An 18,980-nucleotide genomic window follows, 5' to 3' on the forward strand; every position below is an offset into this window, starting at 1 on the left:
ACATAGTTGCTATGCTACCACCTCCTTTTAATCTAAACTCCGATAACCTTTCTGTTCCCTGAATATTTGTTATCTTTATCTCTTTTTCTAATCTTTGCTGTCAATATTTCTTCTTGTCATTGGTTTGCTTGCAATTCCATTGAATTCTACACACCCCAACCCCCTCAACTCCTTACTAGTTTAAAGTACTTTCGACAATCCAATTTCAGCTAGGACCTTGTTCCGAGCATTGTTCAGGTGCAGCCTGTCTAAACTGTATAGCTCCTTCCTGTCTGCTGGGGGTGCACACAGGAAGATCCCGTCTGTGTTGGGAAATGCCCTTGTCAGGTCCTTAAGTTGTGTAATTGGCTTGTTGGAGTGGGTTGGCAATTTTCTTTGCCACCGTCTCCTGGGCAAGACCCTTGGAGGTGGGAATCCAACCCCATTATCCAATCCCATCTCAGTGGGGCCGAGAAATTTCAGTCCCACATAATTTTTTAGTACAGCATTTATTTCTTCTAGTGTTAATAGATCTGCCGTTTCTGGGGATTGGTTAGCTAGATAGCTAAAGTATGAAGCAGAGCGACATCAACAGAGCAGGTTCAATGTACTGGCTTTGGTGATTCATGGAGGCATGATTTCTTGCCTTGTCCAACACTTCATGTGGAATGGGGCCCCTCAAATGTGAACTTGCGCACTTTGGCAGGAAGAACAGAAAAACAGCACATTATCTAAAAGGAGAGAGGTTGCAGAACTGTACGGGACAGAGGGATCTGGGTGTCCTGGTACATGAATCACAAAGTATACTAGTACAGCAAGTGATTAGGAAGGCAAATGGAATGTATTGCAAAGGTAATGGAATATTTTGGGGATGTTTTGCTATAGTTCAGAGACCTCACATAGAATCACTGAATCTCACAGTGCAGAAGAGGCCCTTTGGCCCTTCAAGTCTGCACCGACACGTGAGAAACACCTGACCTACCTACCTAATCCCATTTACCAGCACTTGGCCCATAGCCTTGAATGTTATAACGTGCCAAGTGCTCATCCAGGTACTTTTTAAAGGATGTGAGGCAACCCGAATCCATCACCCTCCCAGGCAGCGCATTCCAGACCGTTACCACCCTCTGGGTAAAAAAGTTTTTACTCACATCCCCTCTAAACCTCCTGCCCCTCACCTTGAACTTGTGTCCTCTCATGACTGACCCTTCAACTAAGGGGAACAGTTGCTCCCTATCCACCCTGCCCAAGCCCCCTCATAATCTTGTACACCTCGATCATGTCGGCCCCTCAATCTTCTCTGCTCCATTGAAAGCAACCACTCTTCATAACTTAAATGTTTCAGCCCAGGCAACATCCTGGTGAATCTCCTCTGCACCCCCTCCAGTGCACTCACATCCTTCCTATAATGTGGTGACCAGAACTGCACACAGTACTCCAGCTGCGGCCTCACCAAGGTTCTATACAACTCCAACATGACCTCCCTACTTTTGTAATCAATGCCTCGATTGATAAAAGCAAGTGTCCCATATGCCTTTTTCACCACCCCACTAACGTGCCCCTCTGCCTTCAGAGATCTATGGACACAGAACTTCCTGGTGTCATGCCGTCCATTAAATACTTCCTTGTCAAAGTACCCCTTCCACAGTGTATCACCTCACATTTTTCAGGGTTAAATTTCATCTGCCACTTATCTGCCCATTTGACCATCCCGTCAATCTCTTCCTGTAGCCCAAGACACTCAACCTCACTGTTAACCACCCGGCCAATCTTTGTGTCATCCGCAAACTTACTAATCCTACCCCCCACATAGTCATCTATGTCGTTTATATAAATGACGAATAATAGGGGACCGAGCACAGATCCCTGTGGTACGCCACTGGACACTGGCTTCCAGTCACTAAAGCATCCTTCTGTCATCACCCTCTGCCTTCTACAACTAAGCCAATTTTGAATCCATCTTATCAAATTACCCTGTATCCCATGTGCATTTGCCTTCTTTATAAGTCTCCCATGTGGGACCTTGTCAAAGGCTTTGATGAAATCCATATAAACCACATCAACTGCACTACCCTCATCTACACACCTGGTCACCTCCTCAAAAAGTTCAATCAAATTTGTTAGGCATGAACTCCCTCTGACAAAGTCATACTGACTATCCCTTACCTCCATCTGAAAAACCATGCTGACTATCCTATAGAGTACTGTGTACAATTTTGGTCTCCTTATTTAAAAAAGCATGTAATTGCATTAGAAGGGTTCAGAGAAAGTTCACTCGACTGATTCCTGGGATGAGGGGGTTAGCTTAAGAGGAAAAGTTGGACAGGCTGGGCCTGTATCCATTGGAGTTAAGAAGAATGAGAGGCAATCTTGTTGAAACATATAAGGTCCTGAGGGGGCTTGACAAGGTAGATGCTGAGAGGATATTTTCCCTTGAGGGAGAGCCTAGAACTAGGGCACACAGTTTAAAAATAAGGGGTCTCCCATTTAAGATGGAGATGAGGAGAAATTTCTTTCTCTGAGGATCGTGAGTTCCCCAAAGAGCGGTAGGTTCATTGAATATTTTTGAGGCAGAAGTAGATAGATTTTTGACTAACAAGGGAGTCAAAGGTTATTGAGACTAGGCAGGAAAGCAGCGTTGAGGCCACAGTCAGATCAGCCATGATCTTTTTGAACAGTGGAGCAGGCTCGAAGGGCCGAACAGCCGTACTCCTAATTCGTATCTTCGTATGTATTGCCCTTTTGTATTAACTTGTTTAAATTTAAACAGTCCTTAATCTATTATGAATCTAACTATTGAAGTGTTAATAAGTCACTGAACAATTGGCTTTTAGTTCTCGGACTCTGATGCTTCCTCTGCCTCCGCTATGAAGTCAAAATGTCAAATCCTTCCCACGGTTTGTTTCAGTGCTGTCACTGCTCTGTTTTCCAACAGCATTCTAAACTGTCTTTTTTTTTATTCCTAAGTGGAATCTGGGCATTGCAGGCCAGACCAGCATTTATTGCCCATTCCCAATTGCCCTAAGAAGAAAGCGGTGGTGGTGAGCCACCTTCTTGAACCGCTGCAGTCCATGTGGTGTAAGTACACTCACAGGGCAATTACAGAGTTACAGGGTTTTGAGCCATCGATGGTGAAAGAACGGCAATATAGTTCCAAGTCAGGATGGTGTGTAGCTTGCAGGTGGTGGTGTTCCCATGAATCTGTTGCCATTGGATATTCTAATTGGCAGAGGTCACAGATTGGGAAGGTGTTGTCCAAGGAGCCTTGGGGAGTTGCTGCAGTGCATCTTGTAGATGGTACACACTGCTGCCACTGTGTGTTGGTAATGGAGGGAGTGAATGTTTAAGGTGATGGTTGGAGTACCAGTCAGGTGGGCTGCTTTGTCTCAGATGGGATTGAGCATTTAGAGTGTTGTTAGAGCTGCAGGCAAGTGGAGAGTATCCCATCACACTCCTGACATGTGCCTTGTAGATGATGGATTGGCTTTGGGAGGTCAGGTGAGTTGCTTTCTGTTGAATATCCAGCCTCTGACCTGCTCTTGTAGCTCAGTATTTATGTGGCTGGTCTGGTTCAGTTTCCAGTCAGTAGTGGCCCTCACTGCACCCCGGCCCCAGGATGTTGATAGTGGGGAATTCAGCAATGATAATAAGGGTTGTTGCTATGATTCTCCCTTGTTGGAGATGGGCACTGCCTGACACCTGTATGAGATGAATTTTACTTATTTGCCCAAACCCCAATCCAGGCACAGACTGCTTCAGCATCTGAGGAATTGCAAATCTTCAAGGCCTTTTTTCTTCACTAGGTGAGAAAATCATCTAGTAGTATATTGTTGAGGTCTTACAATGGAAAAAGACGTCAGCTGCCTCACGAGCTAACACTTCTAACTTGTGATGTTAACAGGATCGGGACCCCTATTCTCATAAGGAGGTTCACTGCTGTGGGTGGGGAGGGTCTGAACTAAATTGGCAGGAGGACGGCAGTAGAAAAGAGGGATAAGGTGCAAAAGGGAGTAAATATGTTGGATACTGCTAGAGAAGGAAGTAGTACCATATAATATAGGAGGAGACTAAGAAGGACTACGAGGAGAACAAAGGTTTCCATGTATGTAAACGCTCAAAGTGGTGAATAAATTTGGTGAGCTACAATCATAAGTAACAGTGTGGGAATATGATGTAGCGGTAATAATGGAAATGTGGCTTGAAAAATGGTGAGCTGGATGCTTAATATTCAAGGATACAAAGTGTTCATAAAATACAGTATAGGGAAGGGAAAATGGGAGGCGGGTGGAAGCACTAAATAGGGAAGGCATTGTGGTGTTGGAAGGAAGGGTGTCCTTGATGGGGCAAGGACAGAATCCATTTGCTTAGAATTGAGAAACAAAAAGGATATGATTACTCTACTGTGGATATTCTATAGGCCTCCAAATAGTGTGAGAAAGAGAGGGAGAGAGATAGAGGAAATCACAAGAGATGTGCATGAACTACAGAGTGGTAATACTGGGGGACTTAAGTTACCCAATTGGATAGTGTTAGAGTGAAGGATAAAGAGAGAGAGGAATTTCTGAAATGTGTTCAAGGAGAACTTCCTTGATCTGTATGTTCTCGGTCCAATTAGGAAAGAAGCATTGCTGGATCCGGTGCTGGGGAAAGAGATGGGCCAAGTGGACCAAGTGTCCATGGGAGAACACTTTGATAAAGGTGATCATTACATCATAGGGTTTAATTAGCAATGGAAAAGAGCAAGGAAAAATCTACAGTGGGATGTCCAAACTGGAAGAAGGCTAACATCAATGAGAAAAGAGAGGGTCTAGCCCAGGTAAAATGGAACCAAAGATTGACAGGAAAAACTGTAACAGAACAATGGGTGATTATTTAAGGAGGAGATGTTTTGGGTAAAGACTAGGGCCAAAGGTAGAGGAAGCAAAATCAATATTCCTTGAATGATGAGGGAGGTAGAGAATATGATGAAGCAAAAAAGAGGGTGTATGATGCATTCTTCAATTAAGAACATGGCCAAATACAATAAATGGAGAGGGGACATGAAAAGACATTTAAGACCGGCAAAGAGAGAATATGAGAATAGAATGGTAGTTAAAATAACAGGGAGTCCAAAAGTCTTTTACCAGCATGTAAATAGTAAGTGGGTAATAATAGGTGGAGTGTGTGCTGTTAGGGACAAAGAGGCTTAGAGATGTAAGGCAGGGCTAGAATAATAAGACCATAAGACATAGGAGCAGAAATTAGGTCATTCGGCCCATCGAGTCTACTCTGCCATTCAATCATGGCTGATAAGTTTCTCAACCCCATTCTCCCGCCTTCTCCCCTTACCAGTCAAGAACCTATCTATCTTGGTCTTAAATACACTCAATGACCTGGCCTCCACAGCCTTCTGTGGCAATGAATTCCATAGATTCAGCACTCTCTGGCTAAAGAAGTTTCTCCTCATCTCTGTTCTAAAAGATCTTCCCTTTACTCTGAGACTGTGCCCTTGGGTCCTAGTCTCACCTACTAATGGAAACATCTTCCCCACGTCCACTCTATCCAGGCCTTTGAGTATTCTGTAAGTTTCAATCAAATCCCCCCTCATCCTTCTAAACTCCATCGAGTATAGACCCAGAGTCCTCAAACGTTTCTCATATGTTAAGCCTTTCATTCCTGGGATTGGTCTCCTTCTTTTGGTGTTTACTAAGGAAGATTTTGCTGTCAAAATATCAGCAGAAGCAGAGATGGTAGAGGTAATGGATAGAGTGAAAATTGAGAAGGAGGTGGTACTGGAAAGGCTGGCTATGCTTAGAGTGGATAAGTTGCCGGCCCGGATGGATCATATCCCAGTTGGCTGGGATGGACATGGTGGAAGTGTTTATCGTAATGCTCCAATCTTCCCTAAATATGGGGAGGAGTTGTGGGATTGGAGAGTGACAGATGAGAATACTCTTATTCAAGAAAGGGCATAAGGACATTCCTGGTAACTACAGGCCAGTCCACCTAGCATCAGTGGTAGGTAATATTTTAGAAGAATAATCAAGGGAAAAAAAATCAACAGGCACTTGGAAAGGTTTGAGTGAGTTAAGGCGAATCAGCATGCATTTGTAAAGGCAGACTGTGCTTGACTAACCTGATTTTTTTTTGATTAAGTAACAGAGAAAGTTGATGAAGGGAATGCAGTGGATGGTGTCTATATAGAGTTTCAGAAATCCTTTGACAAAGTACCACATAAAAGGCTGGTCAACAAAATTGAAGCTCAAGGGATAGGAGGGTCAGTGTCAGCTTGGATAAAAAATTGGCTTAAGGACAGAAAACAGCGAGTAGTGGTAAATGGTTAGTTTTCGGACTGGAGGATGATAGACAGTGGTGCCCCCAAAGATCAGTGTTAGGGCTATTGCTTCATGATTTGATATCTATAAATTATTTGGATTTTGGAATACAGAGTAAAATTTCAAAATTTCCTGATGGCACCAAACTTAGAGGAGTGGCAGACAGTCGATGATACCAATCGACTGGAGTCATGGTAGGCCAGCAGAATAGGCAGGCAAGTGACAGGTGGGATTTAATAGCGAAGTGTGAGGTGATGTGTTTTGGTAGAAGGGGGGGGAGAGGCAATACTGTAAAGACTCAATAGCACAGTTCGAACGAGTGTACAGGAACAGAGGAACCTGAGGGTTTTCATGTGCATAAGTCTTCGAAGGTGGCAGGACATATTGATAGCCTTTCTTTTTATTTGTATGGTTGTGGAAGCAGTTATAGTTTGATGTTGAGGTTAACAATTCACTCAAAGGCTTCAGCTGATGCAGTGCGATGCCACCAGGAATGGATCTTCTTGGACAGAAATTCAGTATATGGCGATGGTCTGACTTGGGTGGCCACAGTCACAATTTGAGCTGTTCCTCATGTTCCACTTGTGGACCAAGTGGCCACATCTTCCCTGGCCTGTCCTCAGAGGCTGAGGGTTGTACAGATTATCCGTGGAGGATTGAAACCTGGGACTTTGTCACTCGGGTCATTTGTCAGGTTGTGGTTGGTGATGTTTGCAGTAATTCAGGAGGCAAGTTGGGGCTGTTGTCAGTTTGTAGGGTGTGGAGTAGGGACTGTAGCATTTCACTTGAGTTTATGGGGTTTTTTCTTGAGGTCCCGTGTCAATGGGAGTGCTTCAGCTGGTGGTGTTCTTTGAGGAGGATATTTTTCCTGCGGACATCATGAGGTTCAATATTTTACAGCACAGGAAGCCACTTGAGTTGTGTTGGCCTCAACATCCCAGAAATAATCCCCATGCCTTCCCGGAGACCGATATCCACCACTGGCTCCTGAGGCAGGCTGAGCAGCTGTACTCGCGCTGGCTGTCTTCAGCATAGATAGCAGTGACCTCCACCTCACAAAGTCACATCTCTTCACATAAGCTGATGACTTAGCCCTGGCTTTCCAGGGCCAAGAACTTCAGGACATTGAGAAAACACTCACTGAAGATCTGTTTCTCTGGAAACTTACTTCAGAAAATGGAGACTTTGACCAAGCATTTCCAGGACTGTTGTTTTAGCCTGCCACCTGGACAACTTGAAGGCCAGGGAAGAACTTCATGTCCAGTTCTATTGGTAACCACTTGCCCACGACCCATTGCCAAAATTTCTTGGCATCACGTTTGACTGTACATTAACTTACCGGCATCACCTCCAGAACACTGGAGCCAATGTCAAGACGAGTGTGAATCTCATAGGAACTGGTGGGCAGCAGGGACAACATACAACACACTGCTTCACTGAGAGCAGTTAGCAAAGCATATCGAACCTTGAGCTTCATAAATAGAGGTATTAAATACAAAAGCAAGGAAGTTATGTTGAACCTTTATAAAGCTTTACTTAGGCCATGAGAGTTCTGTGTCCAGTTTTGGTCACCACGCTTTTTAGGAGGGCCCTTGAGAGGGTGCAAAGATTTACCAGAATGGTTCCAGGGATGAGGGATTTTAGCTGCAAGTTTCAGTTGAAGAAGCCAAGAGTTGCAGGGGGAATGTGTGGACAGACTTTTTAATGCAGTGAGTGAGTAATGACCTGGAACTTGTTGCCTGTGTGGGTGGGGGAAGCAGAGACAATGAATGATTTCAAAAGTAAGTTGGATGGGCACTTGAGGGAAATCAACTTACAGGGCTGTGGTGATAGAGCAGGGGAATGGCCTGTTTGCCCTATAGAGATCCGGCATGGACTTGATGGTCTGAATGGCCTCTTTCTGTGCTATAATGACTCTGGGCTGGACTTTACAGGCATCGTTGTCTCCAACCTCCACCCACCCACTCTCCCACAACCACTGCATCCCACCCCCTTCCCCCCCCACCCTCCTCCCATCACCCTCCTCCCACCATCCCTGGCTAAAAAATCAGGGAAGATCGCACCCAGGAGAAGAACAGGAAGCTCCACTTTAGAGAGCCGCCGACCAATCAGAGGCAGCTCTCCAGTACCACCAGGGACATTGGCCATATTGCTGGTACAGCACTCAGGATTTGAGCAAGTGGCCAGCATTAGACCACGATTTTGTAAGTGTTGGGGGCAGGAGAGGCCATTGGGGGAAGGGGCCTTGGAGTGGGGGGCGTGTGGGCTACATCTTGTGGGGACCCTGTTAAGGAGAGTCCCTACCCCTCCCACTCCAAGCGCCAGCTGCCCTCGCAGGCAAACCTGCCTGGCTGGGTACCTGGTGTGGGCCTCTCTCAATGGAAGGGCTTCCATTGGTCCACTGGCGTGTGGAGCACCTGAGGTCACCGGCACGGCTCCCCCCCCCCCACCAATCTGTATGTAAAGATAAAGGTAAATACTGTGTTTACTATGCCAGTGGAAATTACATTTCACTATTTTCCCAGCATTGATGTCTTTATATAGGAATAGAGGAAGAAAGAGGATGGGAGGAGGCTTGTCGGGACCATGGACCATTTGGGCTAAATGGCCTGTTTCTGTATTGTAAATACCATGTAATACATTTAAAAAAAATAATCAGCAAAATGAGGGATGTTGTGCTGGTAAGAGAGCATTTCTTCACATTTTACCACTCCCCTCTTCAGATATAACCCGTGTTAGATTTTGGCTGAAATGGTAATCAGGGAGGGAGAGTCGGTCTCTTTTTTTTTGGCAATGCTGCTTCTGACTGGGACCAATGTAAATTTGCTGAACAATTTTGATGTCTTCTCTTCCAGACTTGTCAAAGGCTCTGATATTAACTGAACTTGGCTCAATTCGGGATCCTGTGGCAGTAAAGATGCTGTTTAATAACATGGAGAGGTTGCTAAAGGTGCCGGCACATGGGTAAGAAAGTTGAAGTGATGCAGCTATTAAGCAATGTTCAAAAGAGCTGTAAAAAGTTTTTTTTTAAGATATGGTAATTGATTTAAAGATTATCGCAGAACCCTTTATATTAAGGATAAAATCTGAGATGTTTAGGTATGAAAAATAAAACTATAATTTATTCAAGGGTTTAGAAAGTATAAACAAGAATTAAGCTGTTTTGTCTTGAATACCACTTAAATAGTGCCCAGATTAAATTCCAAATTTTTATTGACTCTGCACCATTTACTGCTTTTCTCCTCTTGAACAAAATGATTCTACAGCACAGAAAGCGGCCATCATGCCTGCATCACTTCTCCATTCTCTATTCTGTGTATTTTTATACAAAGCAGAAGTTGGGCAGATTTAATAGAAATAAATATTAGAAATCAGAAATCAAAGCAGTAAATACACAGCAGGTTAGCAATAGTCTACAAATGGAATACATTTTTTACATTTGAAGATGTTGTCCAAAATAGTAACCTGTCTTTCTGTTTCAGATGTTGATTGACCTGCTGTGTATTTTGCTAATTTTTTGGTCTTATTCCTTGACGTGTCCTATAGCTTATTCCTCTTGACTCTCTACTATTTTCCATCATGTACTTTCTGAGCTCATCTTGTCCGTGACCTCTCGGTCTCTTGATCTCATTCTCACTCAACTGCTGACTACCCAACTGTCCCTCCTGGCTCCCATGCTAACTGATGTTGTAAATGGCTCTCTCTCCTCAAGTACTGTCCCCATCCCTTTCAAACTCGGTAAGGCATTATCATCACCCCTTCTAAAAGCAACCCTCGACATCCTCAATTCTTGCAAAATTCTACCTCAACTCCAATCTCCCTTTCCTCTCCAAAGTTGTTGAATGTATTGTCACCTCCCAAATTCATACACACCTTTCCTGCAACCCTTTGTTTGAATCTGTCAAGAATTGTGACCATGGCGCAGCCTGTAAAAGCCCAAATCAAATTTGCAGACGTTATCCTTTGTGCCTGTGCTTGTTCCTCATCCTTCTCGATCTCCCTGCAGACGTTGACAAGCCCGACCACACCATCCTCCTTCAATGGACCTCCTCAGATATGCACATCAGTTGGACTGCCTTGTTCTATTCTTACCTAGCAAGTTGTGGCCAGGACATCTCTTGCTTCCAAAACCCTTTGTCATGCCTGGACTTGACTATATATCAGTGGCTGGCCTCCCTTTTCTCAATCCTCCATAAATTTTAACCGATTACAAATTCTGCTGCCCAAGCCCTAATCTTTATAAAGTACCACTCGCATATGGCTAATGTACTCACTGATCTACATTGGCTCCAAGTCCTCTAGTGCCTCAGATGCTAAATGCTCAAATTCATGTTCAAATCCTTTACGGCCCCTTCCCTTCCTATCTCTGGAATCTTATCCAGCCTGATGACACTCAGTATTCTGCGTTCTTCCAATTCTGACCCTCCTGTGCTTTCCTACATGCTCTTTACCTGATCATTTACAGCCATGCCTCCAGCTGTCTGGGCCCTAAACTGTGGAATTCCTTCTCCAAAACTTTACATCTATCTACCTCCCTCTCTTTCTTTAATGGAAATGCAGTGACAAAGTGATATTGTCACTGAACTAGTATTCCAGAGACCTACGGTAATGCGGGTTTGAATCCAGCCATAGCAGATGGTGAGATTTGAATTCAATAAAAATCTGGAATTTAAAGTCTAATGATGACCATGAAACCATTGCTGACTGTTGTAAAAACCCATCTGGTTCTCTAATGCCCTTTAGGGAAGGAAGTCTGCTGTCCTTACCTGGTCTGGCCTACATGTGGCTCCAGACCCACAGTGAAATGGTTGACTCTTAAATGTCCTCTGAACAAGGGCAATTAGGGATAGGCAATAAATGCTGGCTGAGCCAGCGATGTCCACATCCCATGAACAAGTCAAGAAAAACTCCTTAAAACCCATGTGTTTGAGCAAGCTTTTGAGTTACCCCTCCTAAATAGTGATGATTTTTCCCTGATTACACTTCCCTAAATGTTTTGGGGTACTGTCCCTATCTTAAAGGTACCATGTCGTGTAAATTGTACTTGGTTGAGCTATGTAGCTTTATGGAGGCCAGAAACAATCTCAGCCCAACATATAACCTTTATGTATAACCCTGTTCTTAAGATCCCACCTTACCATCCATGGTTTGAAACTGGATAGTCAGCTGAACACGTCTATACACAAGAATACCTCAAATCCCCTACTTTATTTAAAACCTTAATTTTTCCAATAGCTTTAAAGTAAGAATAATGGTCCTAGAAATTTGGAAGGCAGTGAAGCCAATCTTATTTGTGCATATTTTTGACAATAATTGCACTGATGGTTTTTTCTAACCAACTTCTATGACTCCTAGGATCAGGATAGTAGGAAGCGCAGCTCTTGACTTGTGCCATGTTGCAGCTGGTGATGTAGATGCCTTTTACCAGTTTGGCCTCCATTGCTGGGATATGGCTGCTGCTGCTGTCATTGTGAGGGAGGCTGGAGGGATCATGATGGATACAGCAGGTAGGTGTCGCTGGCTGATAATGGCACATCCCGGAATCCGATTGCCATTTGTTATCATGGAACATTCTGAGCCCGATCTCAAAGTCCAATGAAGTATGTTTTACGACTGGTTATATTTTTCCTGAGAGTACCGTTTGACTGTTCTCTCACTTACCTAATAAGCCTGAATCGCACACAACCGAAAATAGGAGACCCTCCTAATGCTGTATTAGAGCCGACCCAAAGGAGATGCATTGTGAACAAAGCCTAGAGATGAGATTCCCTCTGCTGGTTGCCCCATCGGTTCATAGCCGAGATCAGCAACTGATACAGCTTGGGGTGTTTTAAAACTCCCATTTCCCCCTGCCCCAGCCCCCACCAGAGGTAGGAGTGCTTGGTTTGGGAGGGATGTTAAAATTTTAATGGTGGCTGGACAGGTGTGACAGGCAACCAGGCTGCTCCCCATGAAGCGGGTTGGTAATTTAAATATTATAACGAGGCTATGCGCCTTATATTTAACCACCATTTTAAATTTAGCCCTGGCTGGCTGAGTTTTCCAGAACTCGGGAAGCCCGATGGCCAAAAGGACGAGAGGACAGCTGGGTCCAGGAGGTAAGTGCCTGTCCACTTTCCTGCTGAACCCGGTTTTACCAGCTTTTTTTAAATTCATTCACGGGATGTGGGCTTCGCCAGCCTTTATTGCCCGTTCCTAGTTGCCCTTGAGAAGGCGGTGGGGAGCTGCCTTCTTGAACCGCTGCAGTCCATGTGGTGTAGGCACACCCACAGTGCTGTTAGGGAGGGAGTCCCAGGATTTTGACCCAGTGACGGTGAAGGAACGGCGAGATATTTCCAAGTCAGGATGATGAATGACATGGAGGGGAACTTCCAGGTGGTGATGTTCCCATGTATCTGCTGCCCTTGTCCTTCTAGGTGGTAGTGGTTTTAGAAGGTGCTGCCTAAGGAACCTTCACCCCTCAATGTCCCCTTAACCCTTCTAATCTTCACCCCAACTTTTCTGATCTCCACACAAGCTCTCCAATCCCTCCCTTTCTCCTTCCCTCTCCTTCATCACCACCCCCACCCCCAACTGCAGCCCCATGCAGCCATCCTTTCAATCTTCCTAGCCTCAAAGCTCCCACTCCCACCCCGCTTCAGCGTTAATATCCAGCCAGTGAGACCCCCTCCAACCCATATTCCCTCCGTTTCCAGGTACAATGCAGTGAAGTTCCAAATATGCCTCCCTTTGATAACTTCTAATGGATAGCAAGCAAAACTGTTAGTGATTGGCTGCTTAAGTGGAGCAATCAAGACTTGAGATTAGTGGCCCTAATGGAAGCAGAGGGCTTTGTTAATAAGGGTGCTGGGATCCTTTCTACTTTAGAAAAACCCTGTAAGCCAGTGTCCTAATGGGTAATGTGATCTTAGCTGGACAAGCAGCAGGGAGCTTACTATGTTGTTAGGTTTTAACTGGTTAATCTACAGCATATTGGGAAATCCTTGAGATTTAGCTCTGCTGAGGTGCAGTTACTAGAAGTGTCGCTATGGGAACCATGTCTGATCATCATAAAGAGCAAACTGAAAATTTGTCAGTTATGATGTGTCAATATCTTCTTGGTTGGAGACTTTTAAAGATAATTGGCTGTAGGTGGAAATTGTTTTCTTTTGTATTAGGTAGGACTCCAGCTATTGGAGAGTTTACCTTTCCAGCCCCATTGACTTCAGTTTTACTAGGCGGTGTCATAAATGATCAAAAATAAGGGCAGTTGCTGTCACATCTCCTCCTGCAGTACTCAGTACATGTCTACATTTGGGCTAAGGTGAGGCAAGTCTGAGTGATTGCAGCAGAACTGAACTGAGTGTTGGTGAGTACATAGGGTGCTGGCTTGCTCTGTCAGACCAGGTGAAGAAGTGAATTGTGCCACTGCTTGTAGACCGCTTGCTCTTACTCTTGGGTGACTTGCGGGAATAGACAGAATGGAGAGAGAGTGATGAATACCATCATAGATATGTAGCTAGCATATGGTCAGATTCTTGACCCAGATCATTTTGCAACCACGTATGGTCAATAGTATCACTTGCATCTGTTTATTCTTCACGCCCTCCCAGTTTTTCTGTTCTTGATACCACTGCTTTGTGGAAGTCAATGAGAGAAATTGAGAGTTAATAGCAAACAGATTGATATATGTACCAGTGTTATCTCGTTGAAGCTTACAATATCCAATTGTCACATGGACTTGTGAAAAGTTGTGAACAGAGCAGAGTTCAGTTGTGGTTATCTTGTTTCTAGGAGGACCACTGGACCTCATGTCTCGGAGGGTGGTAGCAGCTGGCACTCCTGAGATGGCTTGTCAGATTGCCAAGGAACTGCAGCCAGTGGCTTACGAGCGGGATGATGGCACTGAAGGCACAAGTAACTCACTGTCCAAATAAAGACAAGTTTCGAGTGTTCACTGGTGGAACTGGAGCAGAATCACAGTGTTGAATCTAAAAAATAACTTACAGTGACAAGCTGCTATGACCTCCGCACTGCACTTTGTGCTATGATTTATAACAAAAGAAGTAACACCGTGAACTGGTCTAATAACGTCCCGCTCTCCCTGCAGGAATCAACAATGCATCTTCTATTGAATTATGTTGGTCTAATTTTCTACTGTTACCATTTAATGTTTGGACAGACTGATGGGGATAAATGATAGTTGTAACCTAACTCACTGGTAGGGCGAGGACTGGAGTGCATGGAATTGAGTGGACTGCTGGTTTTACACTGACTTCAAAGGAGAATGAAATCAGACGAAGTGTAAAGCTAGGATTGCACTTACTGCCATCAGTTCCTTGATGGACAAGTTAGGCTCCCCCCCACCCCCACGTAGTCTTGTTAAAATTTGCCAGGCTGTTACTGACAGAGTAACTTATTGAAGTGTGATGGGGGGTGTGCAAAAACCTGGAACTAAGACTGTGATTCTGTAAAATTTCAGTAAAAGATTAATCTCCCATCCTTTATTTAATATTTCAACAAATTCAAAAAGAATTCACTACTAATGGGAGAAAATAAAGGTCAGGTCTAATATGTGCATTTTCTTACAGACTGTTCTCTGTTTAATTGTAGGGCCTTCCATATTTCATAACTCATGAAAACTGGTTGAATCAGATTTTTAAAAATTCTATCATGGTGTTTAAATAGGGTAAAATAGGTCTTTATTGGGAGAGCAAAGTGAAGGATAATGAACCCGCAGCCCATTATCAATGGTAAGGGGCATCTTGGTTTTATTCTTTCATGGGATGTGGGTATTGCTGGCAAGTCCAGCATTTGTTGCCCATCCCTAATTGCCCTTGAACTGAGTGGCTTGCTTGGCCATTTCAGAGGGCATGTAAGAATCAACCACATTGCTGTGGGTCTGGAGTCACATGTAGGCCAGAACAAGTAAAGGGGCATTAGTGAACCAGCTGGGTTTTAATAAACAATCATGATAGTTGTCATGGTCACCATTACTGAGACTAATTTTATGTTCCAGATTTATGAATTGAATTTAAAGTCCTGGTGGGATTTGAATCTGTGTCCCCAGAACATTAGCTGGGCCTCTGAATTACTAGTCTAGTAACATAACCACTACACCACCATCTCCCCTACAACATTGGGTGGGGTCTAAACAGGCTCTGGATTGGTTAGTGTACATTCCTGTCAAACATCAATTTCAACCCCCCAAAACGTTTGAATCCAAACCCAGATGTTTTGTAACTGATATTCATTTTAATTACTGTGAGTGTAGCAGTCTTCACTGCATAGTCTAGCAGTCTGTATATGGAGGCATACTCAGACTACTTTTAAAACAGTCCTATTTTTTAAACAATCTTGTATTTCAGGGTTTTATTAATTTTACTGAAAATGCATTGTAGGCATAGAAATAAAATTTAAGTTCGTTATTAAATAGTTTTATATTCTTGTCTCATATATCATTTCAAGTCTCAAACTCATTTGGGTACACATTTCTACTCTTTGACACACACAGATTCTGGAGGGAAAGGATCTTAACCAATTCAGTTAAAATGAAAGGCAGGTTCAACCATGGCATTCAAGAGGGAATTGGATTATTATCTAAAAAGGAAGAATGGGCAGGGTTATACGGAGAAGGTGCATTGCTTATTCGGAGAGCAGGCGCAGACATAATGGGCTGAACGGCCTACTTCTGCACTGTGACCATTCTTGTGATTCTGTGACAGATTTTGCAACTTAAAATATCTAAGCCGCTAAAGCTTGGAATATTGACTGAACATCAAGTGGTTAAAATCCACATTGTTCTGGTAATTCATCTTGTAAAATCATTGCCCCTACCTCTGAAAGTGCTATTTGTGTGACCTGGTTTCCTTGGTAGTGTTTGTGCGTGTATGTATTTTCGTTGTCTTCGGTTATATTTGGTCTCCTTAGAACAGTGGCAGTTAAGGGGTGATTTAGTAAAGGTCTTCAAAATCATGAAGGGTATTTGAGCAACACAAGTGATATTTGCCACTGACAGGATGCTGTTGTCAAGCCAAAAAGATGTTTTGCCTATCACACAAATGAGGAATGTGGTATATGAATTTCAGTGCCAGTGTGATGCTAGGTATGTAGGCCGTATGTTTCAAAGACTGGCAGATTGTATCAAACAGTGTCCCCCACCCACTGTTCGCAATGGGCAAAGTACAGACAGTACCCAACCAGCCCGTGCTTGCAAAATTCAAACCACAGTGTCCAACATTAAATGTGATTCCGCGATTGGACAACATTCGCTAAATAATCCCCAATGTGCTAAAAATTACACCGACAACCAATTTAAGTCAGGTTCGCAGTGTACTGGAAGCTACATATATTAATATACAGGGGCCTATTATTTGCAGACAGAAACAGAAGAGACAACTATTCATGGAATCGTTTCTCAGGGCAATGCCTTGACCAATCAGGGTCAAGTTGCCTGGTTTAAGTTTCAAACAATGTTTGGCACTTAACTGTCAGTCACGATCAATTGATGCGTTCTCCATGGCAACGCCTCTACCAGAGTCCACTTGCCAACTGATCAGCACTCTCTTATACAGTATAAATTGTTTTTCCCTTATATTGGTATTCTTGCGAAGTGTCCTGATCAGTGCAAGATGAAAAGCTTTGACATATCTCTTTTTTTCAGCAATAATCATGAAGGGTATTGAGCAAACAAAGAGAAACTGCTCCTAATGGCAGAACGGTCAGTAACCAGAGGATGCAGATTTTGTGATTGGTAGAAGAACCAGAAGCAACAGGACCATTGCTGGGAAGGTTGCATATAAATAGTCATTAGATGGGAACAGGATAGAGCTGTAGCTATTAAAAACAAAAAAATATAAAAACTAAAAACTGCGGATGCTGGAAATCCAAACAAAAACAGAATTACCTGGAAAAACTCAGCAGGTCTGGCAGCATCGGCGGAGAAGAGTTGACGTTTCGAATCCTCTTGACCCTTCCACAGAACTGAGCGAATATAAGGAGAGGGGTGAAATATAAGCTGGTTTAAGGTGGGAGGGGGGTGGGTGGGGGGAAAGAAGTCGGGGGGGTGGTGTGGTTGTAGGGACAAGCAAGCAGTGATAGGAGCAGATAATCAAAAGATGTCACAGACAAAAGAACACACAGGTGTTGAAGGTGGTGATATTATCTAAACGAATGTGCTAATTAAGAATGGATGGTAGAGCACTCAAGGTACAGCTCTAGTGGGGCTGGGGTGGAAAGACTAGCAGGGCATAAAAGATTTAAAAATAATGGAAATAGGTGGGAAAAGAGAAATCTATATAAATTATTGGAAAAAACAAAAGGAAGGGGGAAGAAACAGAAAGGGGGTGGGGATGGAGGAGGGAGTTCAAGATCTAAAGTTGTTGAATTCAATATTCAGTCTGGAAGGCTGTAAAGTGCCTGGTTGGGAGATGAGGTGCTGTTCCTCCAGTTTGCGTTGGGCTTCACTAGAACAATGCAGCAAGCCAAAGACAGACATGTGGGCAAGAGAGCAGGGTGGAGTGTTAAAATGGCAAGCGACAGGCAGGTTTGGGTCATTCTTGCAGACAGACCGCAGGTGTTCTGCAAAGCGGTCGCACAGTTTATGTTTGGTCTCTCCAATGTAGAGAAGACCGTTGGGAGCAATGAATGCAGTAGACTAAGTTGGGGGAAATGCAAGTGAAATGCTGCTTCACTTGAAAGGAGTGTTTGGGCCCTTGGACGGTGAAGAGAGAGGAAGTGAAGGGGCAGGTGTTGCATCTTTTGTGTGGGCATTGGGAGGTGCCATAGGTGGAGGTTGAAGAGTAGGGGGTGATGGAGGAGTGGACCAGGGTGTCCCAGAGGGAACGATCCCTACGGAATGCCGCCGGGGGGGGTGAAAGGAAGATGTGTTTGGTGGTGGCATCATGCTGGAGTTGGCGGAAATGGCGGAGGATGATCCTTTGAATGCGGAGGCTGGTGGGGTGATAAGTGAGGACAAGGGGGACCCTATCATGTTTCTGGGAGGGAGGAGAAGGCGTGAGGGCGGATGTGCGGGAGGTGGGCCGGACACGGTTGAGGGCCCTGTCAACGACCGTGGGTGGAAAACCTCGGTTAAGGAAGGAGGACATATCAGAGGAACTGTTTTTGAAGGTAGCATCATCAGAACAGATGCGATGGAGGCGAAGGAACTGAGAGAATGGGATGGAGTCCTGACAGGAGGCGGGGTGTGAGGAGTTGTAGTCGAGGTAGCTGTGGGAATCGGTAGGCTTGTATTGGATATTGGTGGACAGTCTATCACCAGAGATTGAGACAGAGAGGTCAAGGAAGGGAAGGGAAGTGTCAAAGATGGACCACGTGAAAATGATGGAGGGGTGGAGATTGGAAGCAAAATTAATAAATTTTTCCAAGTCCTGACGAGAGCATGAAGCAGCACCAAAGTAATCATTGATGTACCGGAGAAAGAGTTGTGGAAGGGGGCCGGAGTAGGACTGGAACAAGGAATGTTCCACGTACCCCATAAAGAGACAGGCATTGCTGGGGCTCATGTGGGTTCTGAATGGCTTCATAGTCCTTACTATCTCAATACGTACATGTCAAACAGCAACTTGGATGGATATGTATGACTGTGGAATTATAGCCATGGTTATAAGAAAAGGAGATGGAGCGAAACAAGTGGAATTGAATTGTCTCATCTTTGAAGAGTTAAAACAAAATTGCAGAGTTTCAATA

At 44.2% G+C, this 18,980-nt stretch overlaps 1 protein-coding gene across 2 annotated transcripts in view; it reads left to right on the forward strand.

Moving 5' to 3' along the window:
• The window catches only part of impa2 (inositol monophosphatase 2), a 56,504-nt gene extending 41,338 nt beyond the window's left edge, over positions 1 to 15,166 (forward strand). For both annotated transcript variants that reach the window (XM_041190537.1, XM_041190536.1), the window contains exons 6-8: positions 9,149 to 9,257; positions 11,649 to 11,800; positions 14,067 to 15,166. In XM_041190537.1, the coding sequence (XP_041046471.1) occupies positions 9,149 to 9,257; positions 11,649 to 11,800; positions 14,067 to 14,209 (404 nt within the window). In that variant the 3' untranslated portion in view covers positions 14,210 to 15,166. The remainder of the gene's footprint in view (positions 1 to 9,148; positions 9,258 to 11,648; positions 11,801 to 14,066) is intronic.
• Positions 15,167 to 18,980: the final 3,814 nt, after the last annotated feature.

This window comes from Carcharodon carcharias, chromosome 6 (assembly GCF_017639515.1).
Source record: "Carcharodon carcharias isolate sCarCar2 chromosome 6, sCarCar2.pri, whole genome shotgun sequence".
Lineage (NCBI taxonomy): Eukaryota > Metazoa > Chordata > Chondrichthyes > Lamniformes > Lamnidae > Carcharodon > Carcharodon carcharias.